This window comes from Bufo bufo, chromosome 1 (assembly GCF_905171765.1).
Source record: "Bufo bufo chromosome 1, aBufBuf1.1, whole genome shotgun sequence".
Taxonomy (NCBI): domain Eukaryota; kingdom Metazoa; phylum Chordata; class Amphibia; order Anura; family Bufonidae; genus Bufo; species Bufo bufo.
The window spans coordinates 763,969,483-763,984,374 of NC_053389.1; the positions used below are offsets into that span (position 1 = coordinate 763,969,483).

The window sequence follows — 14,892 nt, forward strand, 5'->3', positions numbered from 1 at the left end:
GAGCTCACAACCATTGGCACATGTCCACTGGAACAACTTTCCAACAATGACTGGACCTAAAGAACTGAGAAAACAGATATCAGCCTTTGGCCACTATCTGTCACACCCTTCAATACCACAAAAAGGTGCTGACAAATTGAAGAAAATGGTCTAAATCTGAATTTTTGACTGTCTAAAATGAGTGGAAAAATAAGTAGCTTAAAACTAGGTCCAAATTGTCTCGGTCAACTCAGTTGAAGGCACCATGCACATAGCCGAGTTGGTAAAGAGGCACATCGGCACCTTATGTACTACCGTATCCTGCCTGTCACCATAGTAAGAACATATCCTCCTCTAGATGTTATGATTCTAGATGAGAGCGCCTGAGTATATATACGGCATCTGGTGGAACATGACAGAAAGCCTCGGTATGATATCAAAGGCTTATGGAGGTACTGAAGAGCCTAAATAGAAGTTTCTGAAGGCTGTATGGAGCTGTAATACAGTAGTGTGAAGGATGTTATAGTGTTAACTAATTAAATAAAAGGTGATGAATGTGCCCATCCAATTCCCATAGTGCAAGAACATAACATTTACCCTGTAGCCAGCAGCGTAACTAGAAATGACTGGGCCCCACAGAAAATTTTTGAATGGTTCCCCCTTCCCCAGCAACTTCTTCGCAACCCCCTCAAGATCGCTCTCTCAGACCAGGCTCAGCAGCCCCTATATCAGTTTCCTACACGTATATATACTATACGTCATGTCACTGTATATAATGTATTGTGTAATACTGTTGAGGGAGCCCTGATAATAAAATCTTTTACTCCTCCTCCTGGGTGGGCCCCTTCTGAGTTCAGGCCCCAAAGCAGCTGCCTACCCTATAGCTACGCCCCTGCCTTATACCACTGCTGTTCTTTTATATAATTGCATTTTTTTTTTTTACTTATGTCACCCATTCACTTACAAAGATTTTAATGCCAGATCCGGTTTGTTCAGTTTCGATTTAATACAACCACATCTGAATGGAACGGATGCATCCTGGTGCATTAAATCAAACGGAACCGTTTTGCTCCGGTTTTCCAAACCGGAACACAAAACCGCAGATATGAAAGTAGCCTTAGAGTCCGTCACTCTCAAGGGCACCCCATACCACCACCAGGCAGGAGAACCCCAAAGCCAGGGACTGCCCCCAAAAGGAAGAAAAGGTGCAACCTTCCGATAACTACACAGCCCAGGGGAGATACAGAGAGAGGAGCAACTACTGCAGATATAATTGCTACTACCACTCCTATCCTCTCCTGGGGCCGCTGCACATCTCAATCCTTGTATCCCTATTGCTAGATCACTCAGGTTGTACAAAATGAGAAAAACAGCGCCACCCTCTGACCATGGTTTGTGTCTGGTATAGCAGTTGAGCTCCATTGACGTGACGATGTACCTCACAGTGAATGATAATTTGTCATAAATTACCAAAAAAAATATGAATTTAAAAACTTGTGATCCATTTTCTAATTACAATTTATCGTATTTGATCGCTTATTGCATTTCAGTAACTTACCTCCACCCCTTGAAGAAGCCGGGCGGGGGATCTCTGTGGCCACTTTGGGAGACGGAGTGGAGCCTCCAGTTTTCGTGCTTCTAGACAAAGAGGGTCTAGAAGTTAGAGGCCTAGTCGGGGTTCCCCCCTTGGGTTTCCCGCTGGTTGAGGAGTCCATTGTGATTCAGCCTGCAGGGAGAGGAGATAGGGTTATATACCGGAACGAAGACCGCCGATCTGGATCTAGGCTGAGTATTCCTCCTCATTCGGAAGAGCTGTCGCCCTCTGAAGACTCTTAGCCTATTCCTAGAGGTTCAGGGTTAACTTCCAGACACCCTGCATCTCATCTTGCATTGTATTCCCTGGTCCTAGAGGTATTAATTATGCAGAAAAAGCCAGATGCTGCCTGAGCCTCCTATTTGCTTCCCACACCGTCACATACTGAGATATCCCTGCTCCTATATCCCCGCCGAGATCCATGTGTGTGACAGGTCTGTATAGCCCCAGATACAAATCCCTGCGTACGCCATCCCCTATTCACAAGTGTCAGGACTGAGGCAAGACCCTCATTTCAATTCAAGTAGTTTGCATTTGAATGGGTGCGCCCTTCCCCCCTCCGGCACAAAACCCTGGGACACAGCACAGTGAGTCCCAGGCTTCTCTATACACTTCGATCACACGCTATAGATATATATATCCGGTATATAGATAGAGAGTCACAAGGGTTAAATGCAAAATAAAGCACCGCAAGAATAGACTTTGTGCAGGACACCATGCTGTAGGGTGCACGTATAGACATACAATTACACACATGAACACGTTATACAGAGATATATATATATATATGGCAGTACTGCACCTCGGCACTCACCTCTCTCTGCTGCTCGGGCGTGTGTGTCTGAGTGTGCCTGTGAGTCACTCCCTCTGTCCCTCCTCGCAAGTGTCACCAGGGGAAGAAGAAGAAGGAGATCGATGGGAACTGGGTACCAGGGATAATGAAAGAGTCCAATGGGAGGCGAGCTGAGCTTTTGGACATGCTCCCCCCACTCTCCCTTATTGGGGGGGAGGATGTGAATATTCATACCCTCCCAGGGGGAGATCAACGCTCCCTATTATCCGTCAAAAGAGACGGCTAAGGAGATCAATAAAGCTTCCTCTAGGACGTGACAATACCCCGTGCGCTTACTCAAAGGACCAGCAGCAGCTGGAGCGGCCTGGCCGACACGGTGCAGAGCCCAGATAGAGGGGGCACTGTGTGCGCCAACGCTGGCAGCCACACTGACACAACACACAATCTACACTGGAGACTTTATGCCGCCCAAGTGCTGAATAGCCCCTCGCCTCCAGTCTACCCACCCCCCTAAGCCGCTACCCCCCCACACCCCCCCACACACACCCGATGCCCCCCCCCCCCCCATGCCAGGCTGCCTGTCTACAATAAGAGGATTTCATCGCTGACTTTTAGAATTACGCAGGCAGCTTCAAGTTGTTGTGATACAAATTGGCACAAAGGGTCCTTCCATAGAGGGGAGGGGGATGGGAGGAAGTGTCTGTCCCCATACAGGAGGATGCTATGTATGTAATCCAGGCAGCCAGCGACTGGGATTTATATAGACAGGCCCTGATTTATGTGTATTGCCTCCTCCTTTCGTTATAGAAGGCATTTCTCATCCAGCCCCCAAATTGGTACATAGCGAGGGCAGGCCATGAGTCAGTGCGCGGTCACACAGTCGGATTAGGGATGAAGGGAGTATACAGACTTTGTGCTCTCATTTCTATAGTAAGGCCTCCTGCACACGAACGTGTGCGCCCCGTGGTCGTGCACGAACACCGACCGTGGGGCAGCCGCAGCGGATCGCGGACCCATTCACTTTAAGGGGTCCGCGATCCGCCCGTTCCGTAAAAAGATAGGACATGTTCTATCGTTTTGCGGAATGTAAGTACGGGACGAAACCCTACGGAAGCACTCCGTAATGCTTCTGTAGGGTTCAGTTCTGCATCTCCGGATTTGCGGACCCATTAAAGTGAATGGGTCCGCATCCGTGATGCGGAATGCCCACGGAACGTAGGAGGCCTAGGGGTAAGGTTTATATTTTTGATACATGTGCCCCCGTGAGTCTTGGCTGGTTCCTAGCACCCCTGTTCTGGAGGCGGCTGAGTTATCATGTTACTATTCCAAATATCAATGTACTGCTATTCTGGAATCAGATATTAATTGGGGCGGGTCTGTATAGAAGCCAGTATTGGGGGTCCCCAAGATATCCTATGTAAGGGTGTGGAACTATGTGTCAGTGTGCCATTATTTTGGGACAGCCAAGTGTGAGTGAGTAGTTTTTCTGGACCCATGGGCATAACTGCAGGCATGATTGACAGCTGCCATGGGGCCCAGCTCTATCAAGAGAAGAGATGCATTTAGTGATCACTGATGCATTTAGTGCTCCTTTCCCCCACACTTCTCCATAGTGCCCCCCATAATGTGTGCCAGTATATAGGGCCCCCAGTAGAAGCCACCATAGTGATTCTTCCCCCCCTTCTCCATAGTGCCCCCCATAATGTGCCAGTAAAAAGTGTCCCCATAGTGCCCCCCAATAATGTGGCAGTAAGAAGTGTCCCCATAGTGCCTCCCAATAATGTGGCAGTAAAAAGTGCCCCTATAGATGCCCCCCAATCATGTGCCAGTAACAAGTGCCTCTCCCCCCCAATCATGTGCCAGTAACAAGTGCCTCTCCCCCCCCCAAATCATGTGCCAGTAACAAGTGCCTCTCCCCCCAATCATGTGCCAGTAACAAGTGCCTCCCTCCCAACCATGTGCCAGTAACAAGTGCCTCTCACCCCCCAAATCATGTGCCAGTAACAAGTGTCTCTCCCCCCCAATCATGTGCCAGTAACAAGTGCCTCTTCCCCCCCAACCATGTGCCAGTAACAAGTGCCTCTTCCCCCCCAACCATGTGCCAGTAACAAGTGCCTCTCACCCCCTAAATCATGTGCCAGTAACAAGTGCCTCTCCCCCCCAAATCATGTGCCAGTAACAAGTGCCTCCCCCCCCCCAAATCATGTGCCAATAACAAGTGCCCCCCCCCCCCCCCCCTCTATACTTACCTCCTCATGGCAGCGATGCGATGCAGGCCTCTTCCGGCCTGTGTCCTGAGCTGTACGGCTCAGGCGGCGCAATGACATCATTGCGCCGCCTGGACCGGCCTCTGATAGGCTTCCGGCACAAGGCCCGCAGCCTATCAGAGGAACAGGGAAGGGAGACGCCTCTCCCTCCCCTGCCCCGCCGCAAGACAGTCATCTGTATCGCCGTCATGAGGATGGCGATACAGATGACTATGGAGATGAGCGCTTCCACAATGGATCATACAATCCAAACAAATTGCATACAACTGCGAACTGCTCATACCAGATCATAAGCAATTGTATAGAGCAAACTGCAAACCAAGTAGAGCAAGTGAACTATTAGTTAGACCTCAGATATACCTCTCAGAGAGATCATAAAGTGCTTAAATAACTTAAAGTGGGAGCACAGATACTGAAGAGAGAAATATATCCACCATTTTATGTTGAATGACAAGATTGAACAGTTGAACCACCATCTTATGCATACCGCCATTTTGTGATATCTTTTCAACACGTGTTATGTACATGGACTATCTGCTGCGGAGTCTGGTTAGACTAAAAGTCAGAGATACCAAAATTCTTCTAATGCCACAGCGCAAAAGGCACTTCATAGTGCTGCGCCTGCCACGTGGTAAAACATTTTGTATGAGTTTCTCCTTAAATTTCTCAAATAATATGGATTTCACAGGAGGAAATGATCTTTGACAATGATTTGTACGTCCATGCCAGGTGCTGTGAAGCTACCAGAGTGATGTCTGGTTTGGTATTCTGGTGGCCTGGGTAAACAGATCTGTATGTGGATCTGTTGTATATCCTCCAACATCACAAAATTAGACACAGCTCTCCAGCCAGATGAGGTTGGTGAACAATCAACCTATGTCTGAGGTTTCTTCTGAAATCACATCATATAGAAATAAACACACACACAAGATGCTCATTGCTTTTAAAGAATAGTAATGGATACAACTGGTTGGTAAGGCCGAAAATATCCTTAATTGGATATTCTATTGGATAGGCCAACATCTACTGTTGGGGAAAAGAAGGATTGGATTTCAACTTGTTTGATATGTTGTTGGAGAAGTGCCCGGCAGTGGTTTATATCTTCTCCCTATGCCCAGTTATGTGCTAGTTGGGAGAGATGGCTGTTCATGTGTACCACCACGTTTAGTTCATACTTCTAAGGGCCTAATGGGGTGAAGACCCAAAAGGTGGGTACACCAAGTTGATATTTGCTAAAAAAGCTTATGAACCCTAACCAGCTAACTACATGTAGTAAAGCATCCCCAGGCGGTCTCATCCGATCACATACACTAAACTGCATACATGGGCTGAGAAGAGCCCCCTCCCCTCTTTCAGTCGTTTCAATGAATGAGCAGAGCCAGGAAGGTGGGGGATGTAGATTTACCAGCTAGGCGTACTAGTGGGCAGTCTATCTAAAAGCTAATAAAGGCAATTAGTTATCTTCATGTGAGGCTAGGCTGCTTGTGATAACCCCCATTAGGACATTTTGAGCCCTCTATTCTTGTTTGAGTTGAGGAACATGTTCTAGGTTGATCTTGGTGTCCATTGTTTCAAATGATTTTTAAAGGGCGACCTTCTAGGCTTAGGCTACATGCACACGACCGTACTGTTTTTTGCGGTCCGCAAACCGCGGATCCGCAAAAAACAGAAGCCGCCCGTGTGCCTTCCGCAATTTGCGGAACGGAACGGGCGGCCATTGATATAACTGCCTATTCTTGTCCGTTTTGCGGACAAGAATAGGACATGTTATATTTTTTTGTGGGGCCTCGGAACGGCGCAATGGATGCGGACAGCACACGAAGTGCTGTCCGCATCTCTTGCGGCCCCATTGAAGTGAATGGGTCAGAGGCGCACAATGTGCGGCTCGGACGCGGACCAAAACAACGGCCGTGTGCATTAGGCCTAAGACAGAGTTCTCTGTGACAGGGAAGTTCTCAGAATACGTCACTAACAGTTCTGACTGAAAGCATACTGACAATGAGATTGACACTGGCTGAGGACTATTTTATTGAGCAGGTACCCCATAAAATTGCTAGTTTTTTTGTTCCAGTAGTGTTTCAGTTTCCATTTGTGATCCGTTTTTTGCGGATTGCACACGGAAACGGAAGCATACAATAATGTTTAAGCAGAAAGTACATAAAAAAATTGGGCTGGGCAAAATTTTCAATAGACGGTTCCGCAAAAACGGAACGGATACGGAACACATATGCGGATGCATTCCATATGCATTCCGTTTTTTTTGCGGAACCATTGACTCGAATGGAGCCACGGATAGTTATTTGCGGGCAATAATAGGACAAGTTCTATCTTTCATCAGAACGGAAATACAGAAACGGAATGCATACTGAGTACATGCCGTTTTTTTTGTGGAATCATTGAAATTATTGGTTCCGCATACAGACCACAAACGGAAACAAAAAAAAAAAAAGTTTGTATACAAGAGGCCTTAGAATACACAAAAATGCTCCCTTAGGCCTCTTGCACACGACCGTATGGCTTTTTCTGTATTTTGCGTTCCGTTTTTCACAGATCCGTTTTTCAGTTTTTTGTTTCCGTTGTGTTTCCGTTTCCATTCCGTAGTTCCGCAAAAAAATCTCCGTTGTTTGCGTATTGCAAACAGAAACATAAATTTTGAATCATTAATGTAATGTACAGTAATGTGTTTTAACAGTATACACATGGGCAAAGTGGGCATGGTTCCGCAAAAAACGGATAACAGACGGATGTGTTCCTTATGCATTCCGTATTTTTTTCCGGACCAATTGACTTGAATGGAGCCACGGATCGTTATTTGCGGGCAATAATAGGACAAGTTCTATCTTTCAGCGGAACGGATATATATACGGAAATACGGAGTACATTCCATTTTTTTTGCGGAACCATTGAAATGAATGGTTCTGCATACGGAAACGGGGAAAGAAAAAAAAAGTTAGTGTGCAAGAGGCCTTATAATGTGTGCTAAGTACAAAAAATGATCCCTTGTAACGTGTCAGTACAAAAAAACTACCCCCTTTTAGTGCCTCCAGTAGAACAGATGTCCCCATAATGGCCCCCTTATAATTTGCCAGTGCAAAAATACTCTTTTACAGCTGCAGTGCCCCCATAGTTACAAAATAATGACTCCCACCCCATTGTGGCCCAACACCATGCTGACAAATAAAAATAATAAACTCAAATACTTACCTCCATTAGTCTGTGCCCTGAGCTCTATGCAGCCCGGCTCAGGCAGCGCGATAATGATGACCCCGGCTTCTGATAGGCTACAGGAATTAGGACTAAAGCCTATTAGAGGAAGTGTTGGGCCATGAAGACATTGCTCCCGTACCCCGTCGCTGTATTCAACTGTATTGCTGTCCTGAGTACAGCGATGCAGTTGAATATGTAGAGATGAGCGTTTCCACAATGGAAGTGCTCATTGCCCATGGCCCTTCTGCTGTCCCGCTCTTGCCCCTACCTGGTGCTGCCTGACGCAATCGCCTCACCTTGCCTCATTGGTGGTGCACCCCTGGACACGGCCCTTTGTGCATCTCAGTTCATTCAAGTGAATGGGGCTGACATGTAATACCATGTGCAGCCACTGTACTGCGCTGTGCTTGGTAAGCTGCAAGGAGGACACAGTGGTCCCCAGAGCACTGTGGACTCTTCAAACAGCTGATCGATTGCCGCTCCCTCTGCACTTTGATTGACAGGACCAAGCAGTGTAAATGTCATCACACCTGGCCCTGTCAAAGTCCAGAGGGCCCGGCAGTTGCAGAGAGAGCAAGCAGGGCCTCTAGGTGTAACGGCAACGCCCCCGTTGCTCCTAGAGGCTCAGTTGCATATAATAAAACATCATTTTTCTCAGAAACGCGGGCACATATGAACATGGGACCAACACAGATGTCTTCAGCTGCCAAGTGTACATGTAACGGGTCAGTCAGTGTCATAGGTGCAAACCTGCTGACAGATGCCCTTTAAGAGGCCATCATACTATGTAGGGACACAACAATGGGGCATCATACTGTGTGGGAAAGCACCAAGGGGGCATCATGCTGTGAGGTGGTCCACTTAGCGGGCATGATACTGTGTGAGGGGCACTTACTGGGTACTAAGGGAACATCATTACTCTTTGCGGGTATGGACAGGGATTGGGTGGGATTTGAGGCATGACGTAATGTGTGCACCGCACTCTTTCAGATCTGGGCAGTATGCTTCCATATATGCCTTGTATCACTGCCGATTGTAGGCTACGTAGGCCTTTAATGCGCACACATAGAGGCACATCACCTGTAGTTACCTCTCTGGGCTCTCAGTGAGGGTATTGTCAGATGCTTTGCATAACCGGACTGAGCCGCCAGGCTATGAGCAGGTGCTTTGCATGGCCACAGACCTGTACTTGTAGAATCCCGTCCAAAGAGGAAGCAAGGGGCCTTTATCTACCTGTAGCGCAGACACAAAGCCCATTGATCTGCAGTGAACTGTACTAATAGAGGGATAATAGGTAAATGAAAGCCTGACGAGATGACAAATTGTTTGGGATGACATCACCGTCCTCTCTGTATTTGCGCGGAGAACATATCATTTTCTATAATTCCGTATGAATCACAAAATAAAAGTCTTTGAGTTATTGCTTTCTACTAATTTTGGGCTCAAAATCATTTTTGCATTTAGACTTTATTAAAATTTTCAGCGCTTTTTGTGATACAGTGGTTGCGGGCTGCCATCTTTTTTCACAAGTCTGGCGAGGCACAGGTAAGTCCTTTCCTGTGCCTGTGCCGCGAGCCGGTCTGAAAACAAATGCGGTCACCGGGAGCAGGCAGTTCCAAGAAATGCCCGATGAAGGCCCCCGGTGGCTGTTCTCGGAACTGCCTGCTCCCGCTGACCGCACTTGTTTTCAAACCGGCTCGTGCAAAGGCACAGGTAAGGGCTTACCTGTGCCTCGCCGGACTTGTGAAAAAAGATGGCAGCCCGCATATGTTCGCGGGCGAACAATGCGAACTGGCCATCACTAGCTATTAGTTTGGTGAGTGTTTATGAGGTCAGGAGATCAGAGATATCAGAAAGTGACAGTCAGCAAATAGACTGAAATGTAATCCCTGCATCACAAAAACTGCTCAAAAGTTTTACTAAAGACCAATTGCAAAAATGATTTTTAGCCCAAAATGAAATCAAAACAAAAACTGTCCCAACAGTGTCCTTAGCCTTTACGAAACAAAATCCTGAACTGCCCCTTAGGACCTGACTTCTCTGCTGTATGTTTTAGTAACTACTTGCGCTACCCATGAAATAACAATTCTGCTATTTTCAAGAACTTTTTGTTGTGCCACATTTACTAAAATGGGAAAATATAGCAGAATATGACAAGTGAAACATCCAAAAACTAAACAGGTTCTGTGCCGCAGCCCATGCCTTACATCATCTTCATCAGTGGTGTTAACGTGATGACCAGCGCTATAATATCTGAAGACGCCTCCATTACTCATGGATTTGCTGAACCTCTCAGGTAGAGGTAGTTATGGCAGTTTATATACAGGATGGGAGGTGAACCATTATAGCTGTCTCCTTGGGGAGCAGAACAGTGAGGCCCAACCCTGAATATACTGATCACAGGCACTTAAAAGCTTGAAATCTGAAAATAAGCATTAGGGCGTGTATCCGAGCTGGCCTGTGTCATAATTAAAGGGCATTTCCACTTATTATCTAATTTCTGTGGTTTTCTTCAATAATATGGCCAGGGACATCCGCACATTTGTATATCATACCGTGCAGGATGTTTTTATCTTAGTTTTTTCTGTGATTTTTTTGTCTATGTAGTATTTGCTTGAGGGAGTGGCACCTTCAAGTGTGAATGCGCACCTATTTTATCTTGGGAATAGCATTCCTCTGCACTTTTGCCCTTCCTATCCAATAGAGCACCTTGATTAGGTGGTACATATAGCTGTGCGTGCTCCTCCTCCCATTGGTTGCTTCATGCACATGGAGGTGACTAGGAGCAGCACACCATATGTGCGGCGTCTGCGCTCCTGAACATAGAAGCCCAATGGCTTAGGTAGGTTTAGCGTAGGACCCGCCTGACCTGAGACCACCTTGGCGCTTGGTAGGCGGGCTCAGATGTGTTTTGATCAAAATATATTGGCTAAGTGTCTCAGATATTATCGTATCAGAGTGAGGACTTTGTCCATATATAATGCTTGCATCTACTTTACTAAGTGCATTATTATCTTATTTCTGTGGTTTTCTTCATTTCCACTTAAAGATTAAAAAAAAACAAAAAAACACAACACTAGTAAACAGAAGCCCATCAGTCATCCGCGTTGGAGTTGTTCCACCTGGGACATTGAAGGCCGAGCGCTGGCTCGGCTAATTCCATAAGCCCCATACAAGTGAATGGAGCGGTAGTTGCACTTGCGTGGTGCGCTTCCCATTCATTTCAATGGGACTTCGGAAAATAGCCAAGCTCGCTTGAGAGATTTAGAGTGCATTCACACGACCGTAAGTGTTTTGCGGTCCGCAAATTGTGGATTCGCAAAACACAGATACCGGACACCACATGGCCGGCACTACAGTTGCAAGAAAAAGTATGTGAACCCTTTGGAATTATATGGATTTCTGCACAAATTGGTCATAAAATGTGATCTGATCTTCATCTAAGTCACAACAATAGACAATCACAGTCTGCTTGAACTAATAACACACAAAGAATTATTTGTTACCATGTTTTTATTGAACACACCATGTAAACATTCACAGTGCAGGTGGAAAAAGTATGTGAACCCTTGGATTTAATAACTGGTTGAACCTCCTTTGGCAGCAATAACTTCAACCAAACGTTTCCTGTAGTTGCAGATCAGACGTGCACAACGGTCAGGAGTAATTCTTGACCATTCCTCTTTACAGAACTGTTTCAGTTCAGCAATATTCTTGGGATGTCTGGTGTGAATGGCTTTCTTGAGGTCATGCCACAACATCTCAATCGGGTTCAGGTCAGGACTCTGACTGGGCCACTCCAGAAGGCGTATTGTCTTCTGTTTAAGCCATTCTGTTGTTGATTTACTTCTATGCTTTGGGTCGTTGTCCTGTTGCAACACCCATCTTCTGTTGAGCTTCAGCTGGTGGACAGATGGCCTTAAGTTCTCCTGCAAAATGTCTTGATAAACTTGGGAATTCATTTTTCCTTTGATGATAGCAATCCGTCCAGGCCCTGACGCAGCAAAGCAGCCCCAAACCATGATGCCCCCACCACCATACTTCACTGTTGGGGTGAGGTTTTGGTGTTGGTGTGCTGTGCCTCTTTTTCTCCACACATAGTGTTGTGTGTTTCTTCCAAACAACTCAACTTTGGTTTTATCTGTCCACAGAATATTTTGCCAGTACTGCTGTGGAAAATCTAGGTGCTCTTGTGCAAACTGTAAACGTGCAGCAATGTTTTTTTTGGACAGCAGTGGCTTCCTCTGTGGTATCCTCCCATGAAATCCATTCTTGTTTAGTGTTTTACTTATCGTAGATTCGCTAACAGGGATGTTAGCATATGCCAGAGACTTTTGTAAGTCTTTAGCTGACACTCTAGGATTCTTCTTCACCTCATTGAGCAGTCTGCGCTGCGCTCTTGCAGTCATCTTTACAGGACGGCCACTCCTAGGGAGAGTAGCAGCAGTGCTGAACTTTCTCCATTTATAGACAATTTGTCTTACCGTGGACTGATGAACAGCAAGGCTTTTGGAGATACTTTTATAACCCTTTCCAGCTTTATGCAAGTCAACAATTCTTAATTGTAGGTCTTCTGAGAGCTCTTTTGTGCGAGGCATCATTCACATCAGGCAATGCTTCTTGTGAAAAGCAAACCCAGAACTGGTGTGTGTTTTTTATAGGGCAGGACAGCTGTAACCAACACCTCGAATCTCATCTCATTGATTGGACTCCAGTTTGCTGACACCTCACTCCAATTAGCTCTTGGAGATGTCATTAGTCTAGGGGTTCACATACTTTTTCCACCTGCACTGTGAATGTTTACATGGTGTGTTCAATAAAAACATGGTAACATTTAATTTTTTGTGTGTTATTAGTTGAAGCAGACTGTGATTGTCTATTGTTGTGACTTAGATGAAGATAAGATCACATTTTATGGCCAATTTGTGCAGAAATCCATATCATTCCAAAGGGTTCACATACTTTTTCTTGCAACTGTATATAGAAAATGCCTATTCTTGTCCACGATTGCAGACAAGAATAACACCTGCTCTATATTCTTTGCGGGGCCGCGAAACGGAACAACGGATGCGGACAGCACACGGTGTGCTGCCCGCATCTTTTGCGGCCACATTGAAATGAAAATTGATGCGGACCCAGAATTACGGTCGTGTGAATGCACCCTTATCAACACTGGTGTAAAGGGAAACTGGCTTAGTTGCCCATATCAACCAATCAGATGCCACCTTTCATTTTCTATAGGAGCTCTGAAGATTGAAAGATGCCAGTTTCCCTTTACACCAGTTTTAATAAATCTTCCCATTAAGTTGTCGTCTTCTTTAAAATTGTCATTTTTTTCTCTCTTTTCCGGAAAGGATGTGCGTCAACAAATATGTCCGCCAGTACTTCAATCACAGTTTTGTTAGCAGTTTGCCCTGTACAGCAGCGTTCCCGGTGTCTGTACTGCGATTTAGTAGGTAGATCTGCTGTTCAGAAGTCTAGGAAAGTTGGGTGTCTGTCTGACCATATGGGAGTTGAATTGGATTTGGCACTTTTTGAAAACGGGTGATTGGGGGCATGGGGGACAACATAGAGTATGAGGGACCAAATGTAATAATTATTAGTTATTCAGTACTGATAATGAATACAAGTAGGATTGTATTCAAAATATGGGTCTGTTCTTATTTTCAGAAATAGCACCACTCTTTTCTAGAGGTTGTGTCTGGTACTGCAGCTCACGTCACTTGTCAAAAATGACAATAAAAACATTATAATTTCTATAACATTTAAGCAAGTACGTAAAAAGATATAGGGGGTAGATTTATCAAACTGGTGTAAAGTAGAACTGGCTTAGTTGCCCACAGCAACCAATCAGATTCCACCTTTCATTTTCCAAAGGAGCTGTCAAAAATGAAAGGAGGAATCTGATTGGTTGCTATGGGCAACTAAGCCAGTTCTACTTTACACCAGTTGGATAAATCTCCCTCACAGAGTGTAAAATATGCTCCACATTTATCAAAGCTCTGCATTATACGGTACCACAATTACCGACAGCCTTCTTTTTCACCTCCTTAAAGGGCCGGGGGCTAATTCATTGGAATATCGTAGCATATGTGTAATAAATGTAAGATAATGTTGTAAGGAATATACTGCAACATGAAGCCTATGGTACAGCACTGCGGATACGTGGAACCCAATTTGTGGCAGGGGTTAATGTTCTTCTGGTGCCAACGCCCGTCCCACTGACACATATACATCACAGTAATCTTTTATATAAAAAGGTACGGTAATAATACGTAAATGTAAAGGGAATGGCGGAATTTGGAGACTGCACATATAACGATCATACGCAATACAGCAATACAACCCAGACAAATAGTACGCCATGTAATAAAACCTCATCAAGAGAACCACCGCCCACTCCCATCTACACTGACGGAGCCACCACCACATATAGACATGATGTCAGCCCCCTCCTCCCCCACCCATAAGAGAAGCATCCATGTATATGCGCCAACCCTGTCACCCGCTCCCCCTCTTATACTGCAATACCTTCCAGGTAAACACAGCTCAGGTGCAGCGCAGCAAACACGTCTCGTCCCTCACTCCCAGCTCCACCTCTGCCTCGCACTCAGAACTGGGTCACACAACAGGATCATCCAGACAACTGTGTCACCTCGTAATATCACACAGCGACAAAAATGACACACACAGGAGCAACCTATAATCTATAGCCCCTGTCCCTCCCTGCTCAAGGTGACAGGGCATTTCAGTTCACGTCTGCCGTCACTAGGTGGCAGTGTTTGTTCTCTACGATAGATATGACAAATAAGCCGTGTCTTAGATGCGATCATTATCCCCTGTGCTGCCCCCACCTTCCATCTCCATGGCAATGCGCCTTGTTAAACGCGCAGGAGGCAGAAAGAGAAATTTACAAGGGTACGCCAACACGGTCGGGTTTACGGTGGATTATAAAAGACAGATAAATCTTCTGTTTTTTGAATTCACTCTTGGTTTTGGTTTCCAAAACGCGCGTGGCCGAACCTTTGGGCCAGAGACACACCTGATGGAAA

The 14,892-nt window shown here is 45.8% G+C and overlaps 1 protein-coding gene across 2 annotated transcripts in view; it reads right to left on the reverse strand.

Annotated features, from left to right (window-relative positions):
• Positions 1 to 14,496, reverse strand: part of LOC120986230 (mucin-17-like) — a 37,169-nt gene extending 22,673 nt beyond the window's left edge. The window contains exons 1-2 of one of the 2 annotated variants that reach the window (XM_040414678.1): positions 14,372 to 14,496; positions 1,538 to 1,705 (exon numbers count right to left, since the gene is read on the reverse strand). In XM_040414678.1, the coding sequence (XP_040270612.1) occupies positions 1,538 to 1,694 (157 nt within the window). In that variant the 5' untranslated portion in view covers positions 1,695 to 1,705; positions 14,372 to 14,496. The remainder of the gene's footprint in view (positions 1 to 1,537; positions 1,706 to 14,371) is intronic. The other variant, XM_040414679.1, reaches the window with a different exon arrangement.
• Between the last annotated feature and the right edge of the window lie 396 nt (positions 14,497 to 14,892).